Source organism: Papaver somniferum, chromosome 9, assembly GCF_003573695.1.
Source record: "Papaver somniferum cultivar HN1 chromosome 9, ASM357369v1, whole genome shotgun sequence".
Lineage (NCBI taxonomy): Eukaryota > Viridiplantae > Streptophyta > Magnoliopsida > Ranunculales > Papaveraceae > Papaver > Papaver somniferum.
The window spans coordinates 88,236,938-88,260,972 of NC_039366.1; the positions used below are offsets into that span (position 1 = coordinate 88,236,938).

At 36.4% G+C, this 24,035-nt stretch overlaps 1 protein-coding gene across 1 annotated transcript; it reads left to right on the plus strand.

Moving 5' to 3' along the window:
• Positions 1-2,794: 2,794 nt before the first annotated feature.
• Positions 2,795-9,091, plus strand: LOC113309796 (ubiquitin carboxyl-terminal hydrolase 24-like). Its single transcript, XM_026558308.1, has 8 exons — positions 2,795-2,947; positions 4,017-4,688; positions 4,865-5,049; positions 5,839-6,086; positions 6,824-6,969; positions 7,250-7,426; positions 8,214-8,402; positions 8,593-9,091. The coding sequence occupies exons 1-7, from the start codon at positions 2,933-2,935 to the stop codon at positions 8,400-8,402; spliced, it is 1,632 nt and encodes a 543-aa protein (XP_026414093.1). The 5' UTR covers positions 2,795-2,932; the 3' UTR covers positions 8,593-9,091.
• Positions 9,092-24,035: the final 14,944 nt, after the last annotated feature.

Here is a 24,035-nt window from a genome sequence, read left to right on the forward strand (position 1 = left end):
TTGCTCAAGCAAGACAAGCATTAAGACGACTATCCTAGCAATTCATCATTTAACAGTGCACTAGGCTTCATCTGAGCCTTAGCTAGTGCAGTTTAGCTCATGCTAAGCATGTAAACAACATTAACATTCATCACATATGATAATCTAAACACAATATACAGCATTGAAGATAAATCAAAACAACATACACAATCAACTGTTAACTGCATAAAGAACTGGAATTTGGAATTGCAAAATAAAATTGTTTCAATTCTCTTCTGGCTAGTCCAGAGAGATATACCGTCTTTTTTTAGATACAACATAATTATACAAATATATACTCCAAAAATCCAAATTAGGTTCCAGCAACTTTCCCCCAAAAACAGAAATTAGGTAAAATTGATTTACCTAATTTAGATGAGATATTCACTCCAACTCGTCGACCCACTCTCCAATTTCTTCTCCTGGTTCATCTCTTGCTTCAATTTCTGCTTTAACATCACTTATATCCCCAATTTATCACCCAGGGTTTCAGTGAGAAGAAAGGTGAGAAATTGGAGAAATTAGTGGTTGATAAAGAAATAGGACGTGTTGGCAATGATGGGTTTAGGTTTAGGGATGGTTTGGTGGCGTAGGGAGTGGTGGTGGTGAAGGCAGAGCAGGTGGAGAAGGTGGTGGTGGTCTGCAACAGGCATGGAGGGGGAGAGGTCGATGGAAGAAGGACAAGGGGGTGTTTGGTAGGGGTATATGGCTCGGATGTTAGGGTGTTTGGCAGTTTCAGCGAGTGAAGATGTTATGCGATCCGGGCCGTAGGATGAGAAGATGGTAGGTAGATCTGACGGCGATTCGGAGGCAGGCGAGGAGCGACCGTCGGATGAAGGGATACAATGAAACGAACGACATTTGATGGAGTTATGTACTGTAGTGTGAAGCAGATATATCAAACTTTGATGCACATCAAGGGAGCGACCGTAGGATGTTTCTGAGAATAAATCTGACGGCTGAAATCCGAGACGGGTATGGATTTGGGTTTTAGGATTTTGGGTTTAGAATATGGGTTTGAGAAATGAGTTTGGGCTTGGAAAATCTTGAGCCAACTTCTTCTTTAAGAACAAATTTCTTCTTAAAGCCCATTTCTACCCTTTTTGGTCTTCCGCACATCATTCTTCACAGCTTCCTTGCGTAATTCCTCCCTACTTTTCACTATTTTTCTGCTCTTTTCGCTCCGCAACTCATCCAAACTTTATTTATTCCCTAAAAATGCAAAAATTAAGTAAGAAAAATATTTATTCTTGAAAACAATGAAAATACAGAATATGGGATAAAATGTAGAATTAATGCATAAAAGATGAGTTAGATGCCAATAAAAAGGGATAAATATATATAATATTTGGCACTCATCATGCATCAACAACAATATTCCTTTAAGTGAACGTTTGGGAAGAGTTATGCATTATGGTGAAGAGAATTGTTATCTTTGTCATCAGGTGGTTGAAACCACTAGAACATATTCTATGAGATTTCCCTATTGCGCAAGTTGTCTGGATGTCTATAACTGGATCTAAGAGAAGCATGGATGCTAATGACACTAGTGTAGATAAGTGGATAATGAGTTGGTTTATATGTGACTTTAATAAACTCGATGAGCACATGATATGGAAGGCAAATGCGAGCTGGGAAATATGGAAGGCACGTTGCAGATGTGTTTTTCAAGGCCAACAACCAAAGCTAGTTGAATTAATTCGTAGCATATAATATCTTAATAGCATGACAGGAAGTGATGAAGAGAATGCATAATAGTGACAACAACAACAGTCTAGCCATCGTTACTCAGACTACATGAACACCTCCTAATACATTAACTTATTTTATACGTTGTGATGCTTCCTTTAAAACTATCAAAAAATCATACATGTCTGGACTAATCTTGTGTAATTTTGCAGGTGAATTTGAACAAGGACGCTGCATCTACGAGCATGGACACTTAGACGCGGAGCATGCACAAATAAATGGGATGCTGCGGGGATACTATAAGCAGAAGAACTCAGTGGGCAGAGAGTGTGCTTTGAGCTTGATGCACAGAAGCAGTAAATGGAGATTACCAAAAAATCAGATGGGAATCACAACCTCTTATTTTAGACATTTTAGAGCATTTTAGCAAACACCCATTATGGACCTGCAAGCTTATAAATAGGAAATTTAATAAACCAGTTGATAAGTTATGCAAAACACTCTCGCACTTTTAAGATTACCAGAAGTCCACCAAACTTCATTTTATTAGCATTTCATGCTTATAGTTTCTAATAAATTTCTTCTTTGAAGAAAAAGAAAAAAAGAAAAAAAAAAAAAAGTAAGTAAGGTGATTTAACCAAAAAAAAATATTAAAATAGATACAGTAGTCAAAAACAAAATCTAACCTAATGTACCATTTTAGGGTGATAATTTTTATGATGGACCTGTAACATCATCCTAATGATGAACCTTGAAGGGAGAGAGGGCTCACAAATTTTCGCTTTTCTAACTCGGGGTACCCCATGGCTAAAACTAGTAGCCGCGTGGGTTGACGGTTCAATACAGAGTTGGTGAATAAAAAGGAAACCAGTTCCCAAAGGGATTTTTCTTCATCTTCCTCCGCCGCTTCCCCTTCGGACCTACACTCTCCTTCTTCTTTTCCGAAGGAGGAGCGGGTCCTTTCCTGGTTCTTCAAACTGCTGATCTTTAAAAGCTTATTTATTCCTCCATCTCTTTCTCATCTCAGGTTTCTTTCTCTAATTATATATATATATATATATATATATATATATATATATATATATATATATATATATATATATCTCCTGCTGTCTAACAACTTCTCTTTCTCTGTTCAAAACTAGTTTCCTAGAAACCCTAAAAGTTTCAATAAGATTTATTTTCATATTCCATTGGAAAAAGCTCAGATTTTGTTCTTTCAATGACAGATTCTAAGGTAATGTGTTTTTTTGTATATATAAATTTGATTAATTCTCTATTGTTAAACTGCTTATGCTTAGAAGAATTGGATTATATTATTTATTTTTTTAATGATTTTTCAAGTTAAACTGAAAGATTAAAGCCTTAAAGGTTGCTCCTTTTAACTTAGGTTGACGGATGATTCTTGTGTTATAGCCGGCATAAATGTTCTTTCTCCGGTAGTATTGTATGATTGGGTTAAGTTGACTGTGCTTAGGAATGGTGGACTAAGTTCACATCACCCGCATACCCAAATTTCCTTCTAGTGAGACATTTCTATACCAATTAGGGTGAATAGTTAGATCTTCAACTGCAGACTTGGTTTTATTGCTTGTGTTTCATATTTTATATATGCTTGGATCCTGCACAATTTGAAAATTCTTCGTATAATGTGGTAAAGTTACCTTACAGAAATAAAGTTTAAGTATATTAGAATAAAGTAAGCCAACATTCTGAAGTTCTCCAGACTATTAAATACGAAAGGTTACACAATTAAATGAATTGTTATCTTCGTAGAGGTTGTTCAATGATGTAGCTTACACCACTCTATATGATACAGTAACCCACTGATCTTGATCCAATTGCCTTGCCCTATTACTATTATAATAGCTTCAGCTGTGAGGCAGTTGCCATTTTCAATTGCTGTATCATAATTTGGTCAGTGCATGAGTTGGATATCCACATGAGGCGAAATCTCTTCAATGTGTTGGTGCTACTTCTTTTTTTTGCCCATCGATTAGTTTTCTTCTTAGTTTGAATTTTGATATGGTTCAGATAAAGGTTATAGCTTACAGAGTTGCTTTTTAAACTTTCCTTATTTTCTAACTACGAAAGCAATCTCACTTAGAAAATCAGGTATCCAATCCGAATAAGATTGTTATCTAAACTACTTATTGGTAACTGCACTGCTGATTTGTTGAGTTTGTATTGGAAAGTAATTTAAACATTGTTGCTATGTATTGGATCTAGCAGGATCCTGTCATTGTATATATGTGTATGGTTTTGTTTTGCATACTAATATTTTGATTATTTCGTTATGATTAAAGGAGGTATTTGTTTTTGGGTCATTCACTAAAGAAGATGTCAGTTTGTTCAAAACCCAGCCATCCGCTAGTCAGCCTATGGAAAAGAAAGAATTACAGTTTGGCTCTTTAGACGCAGCAACTATAAGCTCCGTGGGTTGCTTTAAGGTTGAACACAAGCAGGATGATATTTCTAAAGAGGTAAAAAATGTCAATTCACCAAACCCTACGAGAAAGGAAAATCCACTCAAGAGTGTAAATACAACAAATGACGAACAGCGTAGAGTGTTCGCAAGTATTGCAGAGAATGGAAATGATACATCTTCCTCCAGCTGTCCTCCACTTGTCAACGGGGTAGTAGAGAGAACTAGCGCAGACATAAGTTCATTATGTATATCCCAAACTACAGAATGTGCGCAGGAGCAATCAATTTCAGACCTTGAGTATGGAATAGAAACTGTTACCTCTTTCCCAGAGGGGATAAATGCCGTGGACTCATCAGAAGGTTTGTCATCAAAACAGGATACTCTTAAGGTGGTATCGAATGGGCCAGCTGCATCTTTTAAAGCGTTATTACCTCGAGGTTTAATCAACTCAGGGAACCTATGCTTTCTCAATGCATCACTTCAGGCTCTTCTCTCCTGTTCTCCATTTGTTCAGCTTCTGCAGGAACTAAGAGCTTACGATATTCCAAAGGTTTGTATCCTCTATTTTATTATTTTTATTTATTTATCATATGGAGCATAGTACTAAGCATCCTTGTATTGAGAATTTTTTTTCGGTATCTATCCATAGGTGGAATGCTGTATAAGTTTCTTTAGATTTATAATCTCATTTATGTGATCCTTATCATAATCTTCTTTTTTTGCCAGATTGGATATCCTACATTACATGCGTTTATCGAGTTTATCTCCCATTTTGATACTGCTGATACAAGCTCGAAGAAATCCCAAATGGTGGTAACTCAGACTGGGATGCCTTTCATCCCCGCTATGTTTGAGCCGGTTTTGAAAAATTTCACTCCCGATGTACCAAATAGTGTGTCAGGAAGGCCAAGGTTGGTATTAATTTGCATTGTCTCGTCTCTTCCATTCTTGTATTCTTCTGTTGCCTCTCCTTATAATTGGTTGCGTAGAAGAGATTGTGTTGTTCATTATTATTTATATTCGAGCTCGACCCATCCATTGCATTTGTGTTTTTTGTGGCTTTGATTAATTTTGCCTTCATATACTATGAGCATGTGAAATTAATCTAGGGGCCTCTTGTAAGTACACATCAGGCATTTAGACATTACTGATGTAGACAATCATGACTATCTTAATTTTTGGACCTTTGATTTGTGAGTTAAAATCAAGCTAGCTATCGAGTCCCTGGCAAGGGGCAAGACCACTTTGCTGACTTGAATTGCTGGATTATACCCATGCCTAGGTATGGCAAGATTTTCAGAGACATCTCCGTAGAGTCTCCGTAGCTGACTTTAAGTGGGCAGAATGATAGTAAGAATGGTGATAAACATTGCGTTTTTCCAACAAGAATGAAGCCCCTGGATCTAGTAGGTTTGGTTTCCAGTCTAAGCATAGAGGAGAATGGTGTTCAAAAATATAAATCAGAGTAATGATTTATGGATGTCCTGCCAAACCCATGTCAGTTTTTGTGCGAGTTATTCAGGTGAACTACTGGGAGGAAATTCTTTAATTTCTCCTTGAGAAGCGAAAGAAGAAGTTGAGAAAATCTTTTACTATTATGTATAAGGAGAGTTCATGTAAAGCGACATGCAATTTTAAATTTCATATTTAACGACATTTTATTAGTAAATATTGGTACTGAAACTCCTTTTCTTTTACAGACAAGAAGATGCTCAGGAGTTTCTCTGTTTTGTGATGGATCAAATGCATGATGAAGTGCTCAAGCGTTTTGGTCAGGTTTCAAATACAGGTGGGGGGAATTTCTCTACCACTTCTCCTTCAGAAGATGAAGGGTGGGAGACTGTGGGTCCAAAAAACAAATCTGCAGTTACCAGAACACAAAGTTTAGTTCCATCTAAAATAAGTGAAATATTTGGGGGACAGCTGAGAAGCGTTGTGAAATCTAAAGGTAACGGATTTCTTACTAGTTTAGTTGCACCTATATAAGAAACATATTTCAATGCAAGGCACAATGAGTTGGCAAAGGCCAAAACACAGACGTGGTCCATACATCATTATATGTTTAACTTTTTTATTATGAACAAATGAACTTATAGTTGTTCTAGGCTTTAAATTCCTGCATATACCTGGAAAGAAATGATCTTGTACTTATCTCTATGTTCGAAACACTATCATGTTTAACTGCACACAAGATATACCCGCACTATCTAACGATATCCTGTGCAAATACCCATTACTTTGTCTGTGAGTGTTGGACATGGTAAGAAAACTAGAAAGTGGGTGGTGTCCTTGTTAGAGAGCTTTATCGCATATGCATACAACATGTAACCTGTCCGAGATGCTTTAATTAGTTATTAGTCTATCTTTGATTAGTGTTCGACTATTTTCTCAAATTTTCTCTATGTTGGCCGTTCATGTATTTGTATTTCATAGTACATTGTCATCCCCTTTAGTCTTGTTCAGCTGTTTTTTCTTTTTTATGCATGTGTGTTCCTTTTTTTTGTTTATCTATTGTCAATGGGGTAAATTATTGTCTGAATAGTTCTGACTGGCTTGGCCTGACAATTGAATAAAATGACGTCTTTTATTTTAATTATCAAGTGTTATGTTGTTTTGTAAATACTTGCATTTCTGTTTTGCTGGAACCATGAAATTCCTTGTTTACCTCTCTTCTATCAAATGCAGGCAACAAGGACTCTGCTACGATTCAGCCTTTCCTCTTGCTCCACCTTGATATTTTTTCAGGATCTGTTCGTACTGTTGAGGATGCACTTCGGCTGTTTTCTTCCCCTGAAACATTGGAAGGGTACAAAACATCTGCAGCTGGCAAGGTAATCTCTAGTGAGCTAATTGGATTAAGTCACAGTTAGACAGACAATTTCTTGCATCAAGTGTATGGGCTTGGTTGCTAGATTTTTTTTTTGAATTTCCAATTCTAATGTGAATTCTTGTTTGTTGCTCTATTAATTTGTCTGTTCAAATTTTCTTATGTATCAAACATTAATGGTCCGTGAACCGTAATAAGGTCTTGGTCATCAAAAGACAGATCCAACATATCTCACGAGGTCATGTCTCAACATATACTGATAATCTGGGAGTGTACACTTGCAGGCTGCGTCCGTGAGTGCGAGCAAGTCAATAAAGATACAAGCAACTTCCAAGATAATGATATTACATCTTATGCGGTTTAGTTATGGAAGCCGCGGAAGCACCAAACTCCATAAGCCCGTGCGTTTTCCACTGGAACTAGTCCTGGGCCGTGAGTTGCTTGCTTCTTCGTTATCTGAGGTCAGCTTCTGGTGTACCTGTCATTACTCTTTCACATTTTGTAACATTTCATAAACGTCGAAGTATCAGTAATTTTGGTGCGAGTCTATTTGGTTATTCAATCTAATGTCCTTAGTCTATTCAGAACCAAACATCACTAAAACCAATGGACTATATTTCGCAAAGAAAGTTCCATATTATGGAATCTTGCTATAAAACTCTATACCTCTCCTGGTTTAAATTCTATAATGAATAGAAAAATAGGCATACAGATCCAGTCACCTGACCTGTCAGCTACTTTCAGAATGTCAATACAAGTCTACACATAGGTTGATTGTTTTCTAATTCTGGTGTCCCAAGTTCTAAAGCATCAGGTTCCTGGTCCAACTAATGAGGAGTATATGAAGGCATAACAAGACTCTTACTCTTACACAGTCGACATTTAATTTTCCTAGAAAACACGACCTCAACATTGAATTCACAGTGTTGTCCTTTGTGGTATGCAGCTGAAATAGTGAAATGAACTGTAGCGGTATCTTGAGCATGATTAGCGTTTGAGCTACCACATTATTTTGATTAATGTTCCAGTCCTTTTGGGTGGTTGACCCTGGGGTGCGTTTATTGCAATATTTGGTTTAAATGTTCCATCAAAGTACTCTTAGGATCGTTTGCATGTCATTAGGCTGCTGAAACTTGGATGTGTCACTAAATGCAGAAGTTGTTGACATCCAAGTATGAGGAATATCATCAGAGCATGTCACATTTTGCCTTTCATTCGACATCTGTTTTAATATACTAACTGTTACAGGGTCGAAGGTATGAGCTCTTTGCAACAATAACTCATCATGGAAAGGAGCCGTCGAAGGGCCATTACACTGCCGATACTCGCTGTTCAGATGGAAAATGGTTGAGGTATGATGATGCTTCTGTAACTGCGGTGGCTGTAAACAAAGTGTTGCATGATCAGGCCTATCTCCTATTCTACAAACAAGTATAGGTAATTCAATTATTATCCTCTATCACCATTGTGTAAAAAGATCAGCGACAATGTGTGAGAGCCTACGCATTGTAACAATCAGAAGTCTTCTGCATCAGAACAATCAGAAGTCTTCTTGGATCTTCATCTCCTACATAGAAAAGTGCTATTACATGGAGTTCTCTCACTGTGAACGTTTTATTATTTCAAGGGGTTCCTGAAGGAGATGAAGAATCTTGAAGTTTCTGAACCAAGACTTTGTCCTTTTATCGTTTTATAGTTGATGGGTCCCCCTTTTCTTTGTTGGTAAAAAATGGAATGTACGAGTTTAGTTTATTAAGGGCAGAAGCTGGTTCCGGTGGTGTGTTAAACCAGTGTGCACATATTTCGACCAAGCTCAGACGGTTACGATGCGTGTTAACGTGACATCAACAAAGTTGTTTGCAGAGACGGGCCTATGAAGGGGTTAACTGAGGCTCTCACCCATCCTTCGATAGAGGAGATTTTTACTGAATTAGATATTTGCCCAATTTTACTCGTTATTAGCCCATGTATCATGTTATAACATCACCTTATTTTCGAAACCTGTTTTGGGGCATACTCATTTTTTTTTTTGAGGCATACTCATTCATTATACCATCTAGGGTGGGTTTATAAGGGGTGTCTAAAGATAGTATAATTACCTATATATCCTTAAACAATTTAAATTACTTGAGTGTCCTTATCCTCAAAAACCTAAAATCAAAAATCAAAATAAATTTTAAACTCAAACATCTTGGACTCCAATTAAATCAAGATATCGATCAAGCAAAGCAAAGCAGACACGAATCGAAGTGAGTGAGCGATGTTGAAGTGCGAAATCCAAATCTCAATTGCTCTTAGATGTATTTTAGAATGTATGTGTAACAAACCCATCTTGTTTTTGATTGATTTTATTTTGTTTGATCGATAAAATATGATTTCAAAGATAAAATTAAGATTTTCAGAAGATCAATTCGGCTGATCTTGGAGTATCAATTTTGAGCCAAATCTAGTGTATGATTTAGAGAAACACTATGTTCGGCTAATGTGACTTTACTAGATTTTGTTTGAACCAGCAAAATTCGTCAGTTACAGAGTGAAGTTCGGCTGAAAAGTTATCAGCCGAACTGTTCATCTGGTCAGTAGATCTGGGTTTTAAAAATTCAATTTTTTGACGGATTCAACTTATAAAAAGAAATTAAACCTCGTATAGAAGTCTACCTATGATTTGAATCACACATTTTGGTCACTTCTAATCATTAAAATCTCAATTCAAAGCCCAATTTTTTTTTTTTAACTTCTTCTTCTTCCTCTCAAAAATCCCAACTCTCTCACATAAATTTGATTTCTCTACTAATTCACCACTAATAATTTAATTTTTAATCAATCCTTAAAATTCTTAGCTAATCAAATCTAATCATAATCATTAACACCAATTATGTAAGGATAGTTATGCCATTATCAAAAAGAGTGGATAAGGGGTGATGTTGTTTTTTATTTAGTGACCCTATTTTTGCATTATTTAGTATGCCTCAAAAAAATTCAGTATGCCTCAAAATAGGTTTCTTATTTTCAGCCCATTCGGTTCCTTTTTAAACAATCATATTAAGTTTGATCTGATAACTAAGAATGATTTTTTAGGGACCATGGTTTTTTTGGGGGACCATGGTCTTATTAGGTCACCTTCCCTATAGTTATAAGGGGTGTCCTATAACATTGAAATGACTAACCTACCCTTAACCTAATTTAATTTAAAACCAACCCAATAACCACCTCTACATACATATATATATATATACCTCCATATATATATATATACCGCTGATTACCACCACCAACCACCGATTACCACCACCACCGCCGCCCACCACCGCGGATTACCACCACCACCACCAACCACCGATTACCATCACCATCGCCGCCCACCACCGCCGATTACCACCACCTCCAATTATCACCACCAACAACCACCGATTACCACCACCACCACCGATTACCACCACCACCACTATATATATAGCTTAATTTAAAACATTACAAAGATATTCTCACAAACCCATTACTTGTCATTCGTTTTTGGTTGAATAAATGAGAACTAATCATCAAAATGAGTTGAAAATGGAAGTTGTAGAGAGGTTTAATGGAGTTTTTTTTTCAGTAAAAAGTTCGGCTATCACAAATTATTTTTTTCTTAACCGAACTCAAAGTTCGGTTGATTCGCAAAAAAATACTTTTAACCGAACTCCTTGTATTAGAACAATACAAGTCCATAAGTTCGGTTCGTTCGCAAAATTATTAAGTTATCTTTGTAACCGAACTCTACCTATAAGCCCAGTTCGGTTGATTTGCAAAATATGTTGAAGTTTGCGAACCAACCGAACTTCTAACACTAGGTTACTTTTAACCTGCAGTTCGGTTGGGAACTTGGTTGCGTTGAAGTTTGCGAACTAACCGAACACACAAGATGTACTCAAATAAATTGTCAAGTTCAAAGTTCGGTTACCTACCATTTATCCTAGGTAACCGAACATTGCACTGTACGACCAAAATCTCCATTAACGAGCGAGTTCGGTAACCTGCGTGTTTGGAAAACGTAACCGAGCTACACTTTCAGATGTGTTCGGTTACATGTTCTTGACATATGGTTAACCGAACTGGCCCAAAATTACATAAAAAATTTCATTTTTTTGAAAGTTTGGAGCAATTCAACCAACATTATCTAAGTTTGAAGCGTACCTGGGTACCCAAATACCCTTCCTCCGGTTGTGGTTGGTAAAATCCATCGTTTTTCATGTTTCCTTCTTCATCTTCTCTAACTTTAGTCTCTCAATAATTCTACTTCTTTAAAAAAAACCATCTGATTTTTTAATCTCACTAATTATCTTTAACTTAATCATCTCACTAATCATTACACTAACTATTATTAACATTAACAAATCATCACCCAAAATTAATCAGGAGGGTAATCTAGGTATTAATATAAATATCTAGATAAGGAGTGAGCTAGATTTACTTCTAATGTCTTTACCCAAAATAAAACCATGGTCCCCCAAAAAATCCATGGTCCCCAAAAAATCGTTCACAACTAAGGGGTGAGCATTTGAACCCAAACCCGCCAATCCGACCGAACCCAACCCGTTTATGGGTGGATTGGGGATGGATACATATTTGAAAACCCAATAAATATTGGGTTGGGTGCATGTGCAGGTCTAAAATCCATTGGACGCCCACACCCGCTAGGTTAGGGGTAAATAAGAATACATAGCAATATAAGAATGTTTTTAAATATTATAAATCAAGTGTTAATGTTTACAAAAAAAGCAGCCTTTCATTTTTTCCTTATTTGCTTAGATTTGGTCCTTTAGCGGCTGATTCTGAGCAAAGATTACTTGTTTTTGATTAGTTTTGTTGATTATAATAAATTTCTTCGCTATTAGAGTTTTGCGCTATTAAGGCGTATCTATCTGCACCCTCATAGTGCTTCTTTCTTTAGATTTCTTCGTGATTCGTTATCTCGGATATAAGTACATCGGCGATTCAACGCGACCAAATTAAAATGGTCGAACTATAATTTCGGGTACCATCCCTTCTCCAATCTCTATGTACAAGAATTGGGTGTTGTCGTTATAGATCGCTCTTTCTCTTCGCGATTTATTTGCGTGTCGCATCTTACTTATATTTGTTTTATGTGTTTTGATGTCCTTGTCTTTCTTGAAAATCATCATGTAAATTTCTTACATGGAATGAAATACTTATGGTTCGATTATTAAAAAAAAAATTTTTTTTCACAAATAACGATCATTTATATTTCTATTTTTATAAATTATATAAATAGTAATATCTAAACCAACTTCGTATAATTGAGACCAAACAACTACCCCTAGTTCACTTAGTTTCCTCAGTATCCCTACGCTTCCGACTTCGATGAGTGCACGCACTGGAACAATTCCTTTGGATCGTATTCCAAACAGTAAAGGAGGAACAAAAAATCTGTTTGGTAACAACTCTATTGATTCTTTAAGATAAGACTAGATTTTGTGCCCGTGCTACGCATCGGGCGGACCCGAAAACCGCTTTCCCTCACCTCGTCCTGATGCATGCTTAGGATTTTTGATTTGGGGTAGATCGGCTTCGCCTCGCCCCGATACATGTTTAAGATTTTTGATTATGTCCATGTTACGCATCTGGCATTTCTTTCTTTTAGCCATATTTTTGATTTGGTATCGCTCGGCTTCGCCTCGCCCTGTTGCTTAGGATTTTTGATTTGGTATGGTTAATATTTTTCTAAGAATGACTCAACATCATAAGCAAATATTCAACACCAATTCTTGTTTCTTGACTCAACAACATAGAAAAACCCTCATTCACATCTTAGCTGCAACCGCACACACACACTGCACCCTATTCTCAATCATTCATTCAATACAGCTGCAATATTTCATCCACAACAAACCATAGATGCTAAACATGCAATCACCAGCTCATCTGCAGCAGCACAACTCCTCAGGACCCCATGAGCTGCAACCACAATAGGCTTAACATCTCCATCTTGTCTAACTCCACCACCTAACTCACTTCAGTGATCACAATGGTGAGTAATGTTAGTGCTAACATAGCACATTATGATCCTGCACTTACACATAGTGAATAACAAATTCAGATCAATGCAACATCAAATCAAAAAAGCCAAAATGAGATACAATACAATGTAATTCATTATTACCCAAGATGTCCCTTAATTCGATCCATAAGAACGTTTTTCTTCCATGTTAATCCCAATCCAATGTTCCTCAAATAAACTTTAAATTCATTTTTTCCAACTGACCACCTGTTCTCATCCATCAAAAACAAAACACAAACTACATTTAAATCAACCCACAAACTTACATCCTCATTGAACCATTATATCAAACACCTTACCAGCAGTAACTTTCTCAATAGTTTCCAGGGAGTTTCGAATCATTTGGCATTAAGTTCAGGTCCTTTTATCTCTACATCATCTGGTTCTGCATCATTTCCCGATTCAATAACCTTAGAAATCCTGCAAAATCAAAAAAAGAAAAAAAGTTAGCTCCATCACTCTACATAAAGAGGTGAATCAGTCGACGAATAAAATTAATATACGAACCCGGATTTAGTTTTCTACAATGAAAGTCTGGATATACTTGATGTCCCAACCCTAATCCCCTACAAAGACGAATTAGTGATTTCCTTCTTGGTTGATTATTTTCTGAATCACCATCTCCATCAAATCATAGAACTGAATTACCTCAGAAACATCACTACCAACAATTCCCTGATTCTCAAATCTCAGATCGAATCCATCTGCTTCATCTATAACTTAATTTCTCAATTATCGTCCCGCAAATTCGAAACAGACAACCAACACCTCATTACCTGTTGATTTCCATTGAACCCATCTTCTAATTCTTCATAAACCCTTTGAAACACGCCCTACAATCCATGAGCACAGTCTTTTGTTTCTTGTGCTCGGGCTCAGAGTTTTTAGATGAAAGTGTGAAAAAGGAGGTTGCTTTCTCTTTTAGATCGAAATAAGAAAATTGGAAGCGGCCGGAAAAATCAAGTTATCGTTTCGATTAGGTTTGGGGTTACATTTAGACAGAGGTATCGTCTACATCAGACGGGGTTAATAACGCCTCGATAAGTATTTGGTGTAAACCAAGTGTAAGTAATTAGTTAGGTGTGAATTCACACATAAGTATTGTATACCCACATTTTGGCTATCAGTGTTACAAACCGCCAGTTAAATACAGGGTGTAAACATAGTCTAATTCCGGTTTTATTGTCTCTACCAACAGAGTCTCGCCACTTGTCCTCTTCAGAATTGCTTTGTGTGAAAGATTTTATCTAATTTAATTTGAGGGGGGGTGTCATACTCACCGTGCGACGTGGGAGCTCATATGATTTAGTATTTTAAACGAGGGGAGATATCTCAAGTCATATGCAAAGGTTCTTCCATTTAAGCTAATAAACTTTTTTGCCTAGTTAGATCAATCTATCCAATAACTACAAAAGTAGTCAAGTTTACAACGGTGTACTGGATTAGGATTTATATGGATAAAAATAGATACTAGTTTTACCTGAATCTTACAGATTCATAATGTTTCTTAAAAGAATCACGTAGATTCTTATAGATATATAACTTTGGATTATAACAGATTGAATTTGAATTAATAGATTTATAAAAATTAAAATGAATTACCAAATTGTAATATAGTTGAATAAATCAAGGTTATCATGTGAAGGTGGGTGGTGATGGTGGTGGTTAGTGGTCGGTGTTGGTGGGTGATGGTGGTCGGTGTTAGTGGTGATAGGTAATCGGTGTTGGTGGGTGATGATGGTGCTGGTGGTTGGTGTTAGTGGTTGGCGGTCGTTGTTAGTGGTATGGTGGTGGTTGTTGGTGGTGGTGATAGGTGATGGTGGTCGGTGTTGGTGGGTGATGGTGGTGGTGTTGGTCGGTGCAGGTGGTGCACGTGTTGGTTGGTGGTGTGTGGTGGTGGTTGATATTGGTGGTGGTGGTGGTGGAAAAACGTAGCATGCTATGATAAAAAAAAAAAACCAAAAAAATAAAATGTCCATAAGAATCCATGAAACTCTTGTGGTTTGGGTTGAGATTAGTATGAGATAATAACATACATATTTGCACTACAAATATCCATAAGAATCCTAATATGTCTTGCTTATCAACTATCCTAAGAAATCTTAAATAAATTGAATATCTAGGATAATCGTGGAATCTAAAATAATCCAGATTGAATACCATGGATATATAATGATTCCTTACATATCCTAAATATTAATGAATACCTAAGAGTTTTTAGGATTGTTAAATATCAATGTAAATCCTAATCCAATACACCCCTGTTAGATTCACACTCAATCCAAATAAATCTCAAAGAGATATATTGAGAATACCGATCTCACGCAACTAATCAATCGAATAAATCCGATTTTAGTTGGATCCCAACCGATCAAGGTTTGTGCAACACAAAGATATGAGAAACCAATAAGAAATCTTCTTCGTCTTCTTTAATCTTCAATTAAAACCTGCACAACACCACTTGAATCTCTTGTGATCAATCACGCACAGAACGTAGTTTGTTAACAATGGATTATCGCAAGATGTATTTAGATCTACAAACAGTTCTAAAGATCCCGTCGATACTTCGATCTAGTCTGAGTGAATCTTATATCAAAAGAGAAGATTCTCAAGAATAAACGTAAGTATTCTGCTTAACAATCAGGTTCACGGACCCTGTGTCTGTACACATACTGATTGATCATAGGTTGAGATATAAACCCTATGTACATATTTTTAAGGATCATTCAGTTGGTCTACTTGCTCTTGTATTAAGCTTTGTCTATAAAGGTTTCCGAACGAAAAAGTTGGGTGTATTTGGTATCCCCTGCGTTTTCATCTTTGTTATGAGAATCTAAAACTATGATTTTTTTTCTTGCATAAGTCAGCATAACTTTGTTGGAATGAATACCAGCCTTTTACAAGTAATCATTTCTCGTGCATCTGCCCGTGATTTTCCTCCTCCTTCCTTGGTTCCTTTTCAGTTTTAAATGCTAATTGCGAAAATTATTCGCTAGGCAGGGTTTACTCTACATCCTTTTATGATTGACTGCACAAGATAACAAAACCCTAAATGAATCTAGTCATAAATTTGGGATGTCATAATTGTAGATGAAACCATGGGAGACTAAAAAGCAACTTAGGTATCCCATGGTGGCGAAACCAAAGATTAATATTAAGGGGAGCCAAAAAATAATTTATATAAAATACATGATTATACTAGTCTAAATACTACATACTAGGTGGGCTAAGTATGAAATCTAGTTTAATTTGAAGGGATTTTATATGATCGTTAGGAATTTAGGGGAGGGGGCTAGAGCAAGGATTAGTTAAATTATGGCTCCGCCCATGCCCTTGGACTTAATCTATGAAATCCTTTGGCATCTAGACTGTATCATACATGGTTTCACAATCATCTCTCATTTTATATAATAAATTTTTTTATATAATGTTTTCCTTTCCTATTTTTCTTATGTTATTACCAAGCATTGTCATTGCAGCAACGACAAAGATTATTACCATAGAAAATCCAGATCCCTTGTCAAATCTTCAAGTACTATCATCATCTCACATCGATGCTAATATCACAATACCCTCCCATCATTCTCAACTTTTGTAAGAAAATAAGTGAGTTTTCAGTTTGAACCTCTTCCATATTGTGATGGATTTCCTATTATTAGTTTGATTCCACATTAAGGTGGGTTTCCTAATCTAGGTAATGTAGAGTTTAGGATAGATTTTAGTTTCTTATTGAAGACTAATAATTTTTCGTGTTCTCTATATGTATAACTAGAATTGTGTGTTTGTAGATATCCAACCCAGAAGAGTGGTGAAACCTTGTGCTTAGGTTATTGGTCTCGTTGTTAGGGAGGGTCGAGTGCTACCGTGAATGTTAATATCGATTTGAAAGAAAAACTTGTAGCGATAAGATTTGGTGTTCAATTGTTTTGTCCCTAAACCAAGTTTCTAGTCTTTCCATATTTCTCCTATGTTGCATCAGTTGTGAAGAAGGTAAAGAAGAGAAGAAATGAGGCTGGTTTGAAGAATGGTTTAGAGAGTTGGTTTCTATGGTTTCTTCAATGGTCTTTTCGGGTATGTCTTATTAACTCTTTTAGTCTTGTTTTGGGTTGCATAAAGAGCATGCATAATGGTCTTTGATTTTAATAGAATTTTTTATGGTGGTATTGGCCGTTGACGTATCCTGGAAAGGTAAACCACGTATATCTTGTGTAGTGTGGTGTTTATCTTATGTATCTCTTATTATTTCTCCTGGCTTGGTTCAACTCACCAACTGCTCTTTGTGATCATGTGTTTCTGTTAGAGCATTGCTCGGTCGAACTCGCATGCGCTGCTATATCAAGCATGTTTGTCAATGTTAGTGATCAAAACTATAAGTCTTGATTTCTAGCCTATTTATAAATATCTTAGACTAGGACATAGATTGTGTAATTGAGCTTAGACTTCACGGCGTTCATCATTTGAAGACGAAGAACTACTAAAGGGAGCTTGTGGAACTTCATCGACAAAAAGAATGTGGAGACTGAAACTCATCTATCACTTGGAAAGTCTATTTCGACTCTATCTCCTTTATTGAGACATAAGTCGTATTACTATATAATTTTCTATATACACATTTGAGATTTCGAGTTGAATTTATCTCGCTTACTGGCGGTTGTTGGATGTCTGGCAAGTATGCGTACCCGTATGCATATTGGTGGAAGTCTCACGTCCGTGAATTTCTGCTGGAGTTTGGAATGTAAATTGGTATGTGCACCCGTACGCGTACTGGCGTAACCGAACTCGGTCCGGCTACTTAAGTATGCGTACCTGTTTGCATACTTGAGTTGGCTACTTTCTAAATTCGGTTGTGTACATGAACTTAAACATTTACAAAATAAGGAATGCAATCTTTGCAAACCGTGGCTATAATGTTCATGTATTGATTCGAGTGAATCAAACCAATTTTGCTTCAATTGTGTTCTTGTATACTTCTATGAGAAAATAGCAATTGAACGGCTTTTTAACTAGTTTTGAAAAAGTGGGGGTCTAACAACACCACCCAATAATTCAATTAGCAATCTGTATGGACAAACTCCGAAATACTTTGCTAGAGAATCAACTAGACAATCAGACTCAATCTAGATTAAAGTATCTCAAGGAGTCAATATATCTCACTTGTTTTGATTTACTCAAACTAAAACAATAACGAGTCTTTAATCAAACACAAGGAATAACTTGGACGATACCAAAGACCAATATCCAAGGATCAATCAATATCAATCAACAACCAAAGGTTGGATTTCCAATTGATGATCTTAACGCACAACCTGTATTATTTCAATTATATAAAATATAATGCGGAAAAGAAATAACGCAGACACCAGAAGTTTTGTTGACGAGGAAACCGCAAATGCAGAAAACCCCGGGACCTAGTCCAGATTGAATACACACTGTATTAAGCCGCTACAGACACTAGCCTACTCCAAGCTAACTTCAGAATGGACTATAGTTGAACCCCAATCAGTCTCCCACTAATTCAAGGTACAGTTGTACTCCTACGCATCTGATCCCAGCGGGATACTGCGCACTTGATTCCCTTAGCTGATCTCACCCACAACTAAGAGTTGTTGCAACCCAAAATCGCAGACTTGATAATAAACAAATCTGTCTCACATAGAAAAGTCTATCAAAGGATAAATCTGTCTTCCACAGAAAAACCCTAGGTTTTGTTCCGTCTTAAGATATAAAATCAAGGTGAACAGGAACCAATTGATAATCTGGTCTTGTATTCCCGAAGAACAGCCTAGATTAATCAATCACCTCTCAACAATCCTTCTTGACTACACAAGCGGTTTGCCGAGGAATCACAAACAGTAAGACGAAGATGTTTGTGACTTCTTTATCTTGCATATCGGAGAACTCTCACGGTCTCAAGCCAATCAAAGATTGTACTCGTACGATAGAATATGCAAGATCATATCACACAACTACGATAAAAGTAGTATCGGTCTGGCTTCACAATCCCAATGAAGTCTTTAAGTCGTTAACCTGGTTTTAGAGAAGAAAACCAAAGGTTAAAGGAGAATCGACTCTAGCGAGCGTACTAGTATCACACAAATGTGTGGGGATTAGTTTTGCCCAATGCTAGATGTCTCCTATATATAGCCTTCAAATCAGTGTTTTTCCTTAGTTACAAAGCAATCCATATTCACCTTTAGATGAAAACCTGATTTAGATTCAAGCTAATATTTCTCAACCGTTAGATCGAAAACTTAGCTTGTCACACACACTTGGATAGACGTTTACTGGATTTGTCAAAACCGTGCCCAAACGTGTATGTGTATGTTGGTTTAACATAGTAACCCAAAAGGTTAACCATATGAGCATTTCATATTAACCTAGTTCTTCTTCACCATAACTAGTTCAATTGACTCAAATGAACTAGTTAGATAGTTGTTCAATTGCTATGAGATCTTATGTAACTACACAAGACACAATTGAAACAAAGATGATTCGATTCGATGAATCGGCTCATGAACTTTATAGCCACGATTTGCATAAAGCATTCCTTAGTAATTTAAGTTTCATGTTCAGATCACATCTTTAGATCATAACCACTTTAGCTCACAAACAAGTTCGCGGACTTAAGGCAACCGACAAAGTTTTCCAAACTCAGCAGAAAATCTCGGCAAAGAGACTTCCTCCAGTTCGCAGACTAGGTGCGGACTGAGTTTGCGGAATAAACACGCAAACGAGTTTTTGGAAAATCCCAGCAGAAATTCTCGGCAAGAGAACTTCCGTCAGTTCGCGGACTTGGCAAAGCCAATTCCTCCGGTTTCTCTCAATCAAAAAAGTTCGAAAACTTCGGATTAAGGAATACATGGTTATGTAATCTAAACTCTCATTCCAATCATTGAGACATTGTCAGAGGACGTTATATAGCCGTTATACACAGACCGTTTCACGTCAGAGCAATTCTCAAAGTAATTGAAACTTTTCATGACTTTCGTCACTAGGTGAAGATAAACTTGATCAAAGCGAAATGCTTTACCAACACACAATTTCGAGAAAAATATAAGTAGTGAATACTCAACTCGAAATATCAAATATGTATGATCCAGTCTATATAGCATACAACTTTTTGTCTCATAAGAAGTAGGAGATAGAATAGATAGACTTTTGAGTGATAGATAAGTTCAAGTCTCCACATACCTTTTTGTTGATGAAGTTCCACGGTTCCTTGAGTAGATCTTCGTCGTTGTATGATGAATCGCCATGAATTCCTTGAGATCAAGTACACTTTTCTATCCTAGTCCGAGACTTAGCTATAATAGACTAGAAATCAAGACTCATACTTTTGATCACTAACATTGACAAACATGCTTGATATAGCAACGCATGCGAGGTCGACCGAGCTATGCTCTAACAGTCTCCCCCATTTGTCAATTTTAGTGACAAAACTATTAATACATATGGAATACAAAAAAGATAAACTTTAGTGGCTCCTATTCCATAGTCTAATCTTCAACGTTCCTTGAAATCTTCGTCCTTCCAAGTACTCCAATGATCCCAAAGGTTGTAAGTTTAGCACCACTGTTGTTGAAGATCCGTAGGTATAATAATGAGAGAAATCGAGATTCTCGATCATTATTATACAGTGTCATAGTATCATTATGTAACATCAAAGTCCAATTGCATCACGAATTTAACAACAATACTATGGTGATATATATCACTCCCCCTTAGTCAATACTCCATCTCGATCATGGAAACCACTCCCCCTTACACAATGATCCGAAAACCATATGTGTTTGTAGTGTGAACTACATTATTTCTCCCCCTTTTAGTCAATAAAATTGGCAAAGGTAAAAGAACGGGATCATAATGAAATTTCCACAAGAGACATTTCATAGACTAAAAGAAAAAAAATACATACCAACTTAATTTAGATGCAATCATAAAGCCGAAGCTAAATGCATTAATCAAGGAGTTTTAAGATACAAGATAACCCCTATAAAATTCCACAGCCGCACACCCCGCAAGATATTACCATTAAGCACAAGTTCAAAAGAACTCTCCCCCATTTGATGTCATTCCCGAAAGAACAACAAGAGCGACCTTAATTTCGAAAGAAAAGAAGGATTTTTCAATTGGACACCAAAAACCATGGAAATGATTTTTTATATCCAAAACTCAACCAAATTAATCACAAGTAAACCCATGATTAATTTAATCGGAATATATAACTAAATCAAACCACAAAAGTGATCAACTTAATTGATTGTGCTCAACATAAGAAAACTTACGGAGCTACGACTAAGATAACCACTCGGAGATAACTACCTTAATCGTTCAAATACTCAACATAAGGAAAATCTTACGGAATATACGACTACATCAACCAATAGAACATGATTAGTATAGCCGTTCATATACTCAACACAAGAACTTGTGGAATATATGAAAAACTCAACTAGATTAATTACAAGAGAACCTATAATTAATCTAATTGGAATATACAACCAAACTAATCACCGAAGCAATCAATTTAATTGTCAAAAGATTTTGCTCGACAAAAGAAGACTTTCGGAGAAAATAACTAAATAACCAACCAAGATGATTAATTTAGTTCAAGAATGCTCAACATATAGCATCTCATGGAACAACCAACAAGGCCAATATTAATCGACATAGTTGTAAGGTGCTCAACATGGAGCCTTCACGGTAAAACATAACAAAATGGATCAATGTAGATCAATACCGTGGATAACATACAAGGATCTATTCTATTTTCCATCACTATTTTCATAACGACATAATATACTTTATCCTTGTCAAACAAAAGATTTCATCCTATTTTCCATCAAATAAATGACTGCATAGGCATAACTTTTGTAATTGTCAAAAGTCCATTCCTCTTTTCATCAATACGAATATCAATTTATGAACGACTTTACTTTTGACACAATATGGGACCTTCAAGTTCACGGACGCAAACAATACATATCCCATAAAAATATTGCAATACTTCAAAACAGATTAATACTGCAATAATATCATCCTCCAAATATTTTTAGAATTTAAAACCAATAAACCTAAAAAATAACATAAGAAGATGAAAACAAAAATAGCTATGTGTAGTCACAATCTTCGCTATTAAAAACGCTAGTTATTCTTCCAACTAATTCAAAAGAAGACATACTAGGTATATGAAAATATCCTCAGTTTTCCTTGATAATTTCATACCTATGAAATGGTCCATCAAAGTATGAGTCACTGATATCCTTGATCATGTTGACTGTAGACGCACCATGTTCATAAGTCAGAACATTAACTTTCCGATCAACAGTGCGAGCATAATGACGAGCCTTTGCACCATCAAGGATAACTTTCTTCTGATTTCTGATCAAGATATTCTGAGTACCAAGAGTTTTCGCCTGTCTATCAATAAGCTGGTTTATCTGCAATTGAAGGTTAGCCAGTTCGTTCTTAACTTCATTCTGAACACGAATCAGATCCTTGACAGATTCTCCAATCCAAGAGTTATACTCTTTTCTTTCAAGCATCTTCTTCAGTATAAACTCTTGACCAGAATCACATCCTTTGAGATCATCCTCAACCATAGGGTTAACTTCTTCTTTGGGAATAGTTTCCATAGAGCTCCTTTCTGAAGAAAAATGAAACACATATAAGAGTTATACATGTTTGTGAATGCCCTGGCTAGAAACCCTAGAGTTCCTTGAGGAGATGCGGACGTTCGTGGGCTGACCAAAAGACAAATGACCCTAAGAAGAAATATTGCACACTGTGCAACTTTCAAAGATTCTCCATCCCAAAAGGTCATAGTGACAAAAGACAATGAAACTAGAGAAGAGCATTATATCAAAAGATATACAAGCTAGAGAAAAATAGCACAATACTTGAGCATCTCTCAAATCCTTATCCTTGTATCTCTCAAGTTAGACACAAGAATAAACATTCTGCTGTTAGGTAGCAGAGGGAGACATAGTCTCACCATAGGTTCTGAGAGAGTAGCTGTAATTTCCTCCAGGATATCTTATCTCAGCATTTCTTGTCCTTTCACTGCAGCTTCCAGGAAAAAGGGTGCGTCTCACAGTCCTTTTGGGAATCACTGGTGAGAAACCTTTCTGATAACAAAGTCTAGGACCTCTAGAAATAGGTTCTAGGGAATTTTCCGAAATTGGTCTCCACACACTAGACTTAGATTTACCAGATTTGTTCTTATAAGCACAGGACATGCTTTCATCGGTAGCCCAAGAGTTTACAAATGTCCTGTAATGATTTCTAGGAGAGAGATCATTTTTATAAGATGCATGGTTTCCTGTGAAAGGGACCTTCACTGTAGCAGTCGTCCGACTATTTACTCCATTGACAGTAGAAAGAAGCAATTTGTGAAGTTCAGAAACACGTTTCTTTCTGGCAAAACAATGGATAGCATAGTGATTTCCTTTTCCACAGAAGGTACAGTTTCGTGGAGGAGAAGCAATAACTGGTACTTGTTTAAACTTCATATCCACCGGAGAATATTGTAAGTTATGAAAACTTTTCTTGACACAATCTTCATCTGGAGAAAATTTCATTCTGTACAGTAACTCATGAGAATTAGTTTGTGCAGAAGAATTTTTCTTTAAAACATAGTTTTCCTTTTCCAAGGAATTGCACTGTCCCTGGGCTATGACAAGTGATGCTTCAAGTTTCTGTTTCTCAACACGAAGTCTGTCAAGATCAGATGAATGCGTCTTGATAAAACATTTTTCTCTAATTGAGCCTTCTTTAACCAGCTTTTCAAGATCACAAATCTTTTCACGCTGTATATTGTTTTCTTGAAGAAGTTTCTCAATTTCCTTAGAGAATGACCCTATAATGTTATAGAGTACCTGTTCACGATCAATAAACTTTTCAAATTCATCAATGAGCTGTACATGATCCTTGAGATCAACAAACTCTGTAGAATTTTTTGAAATTCTGGTGAGCTCCTTTTCAGCCTTTGCCATTATGTCCAATTTCTCATT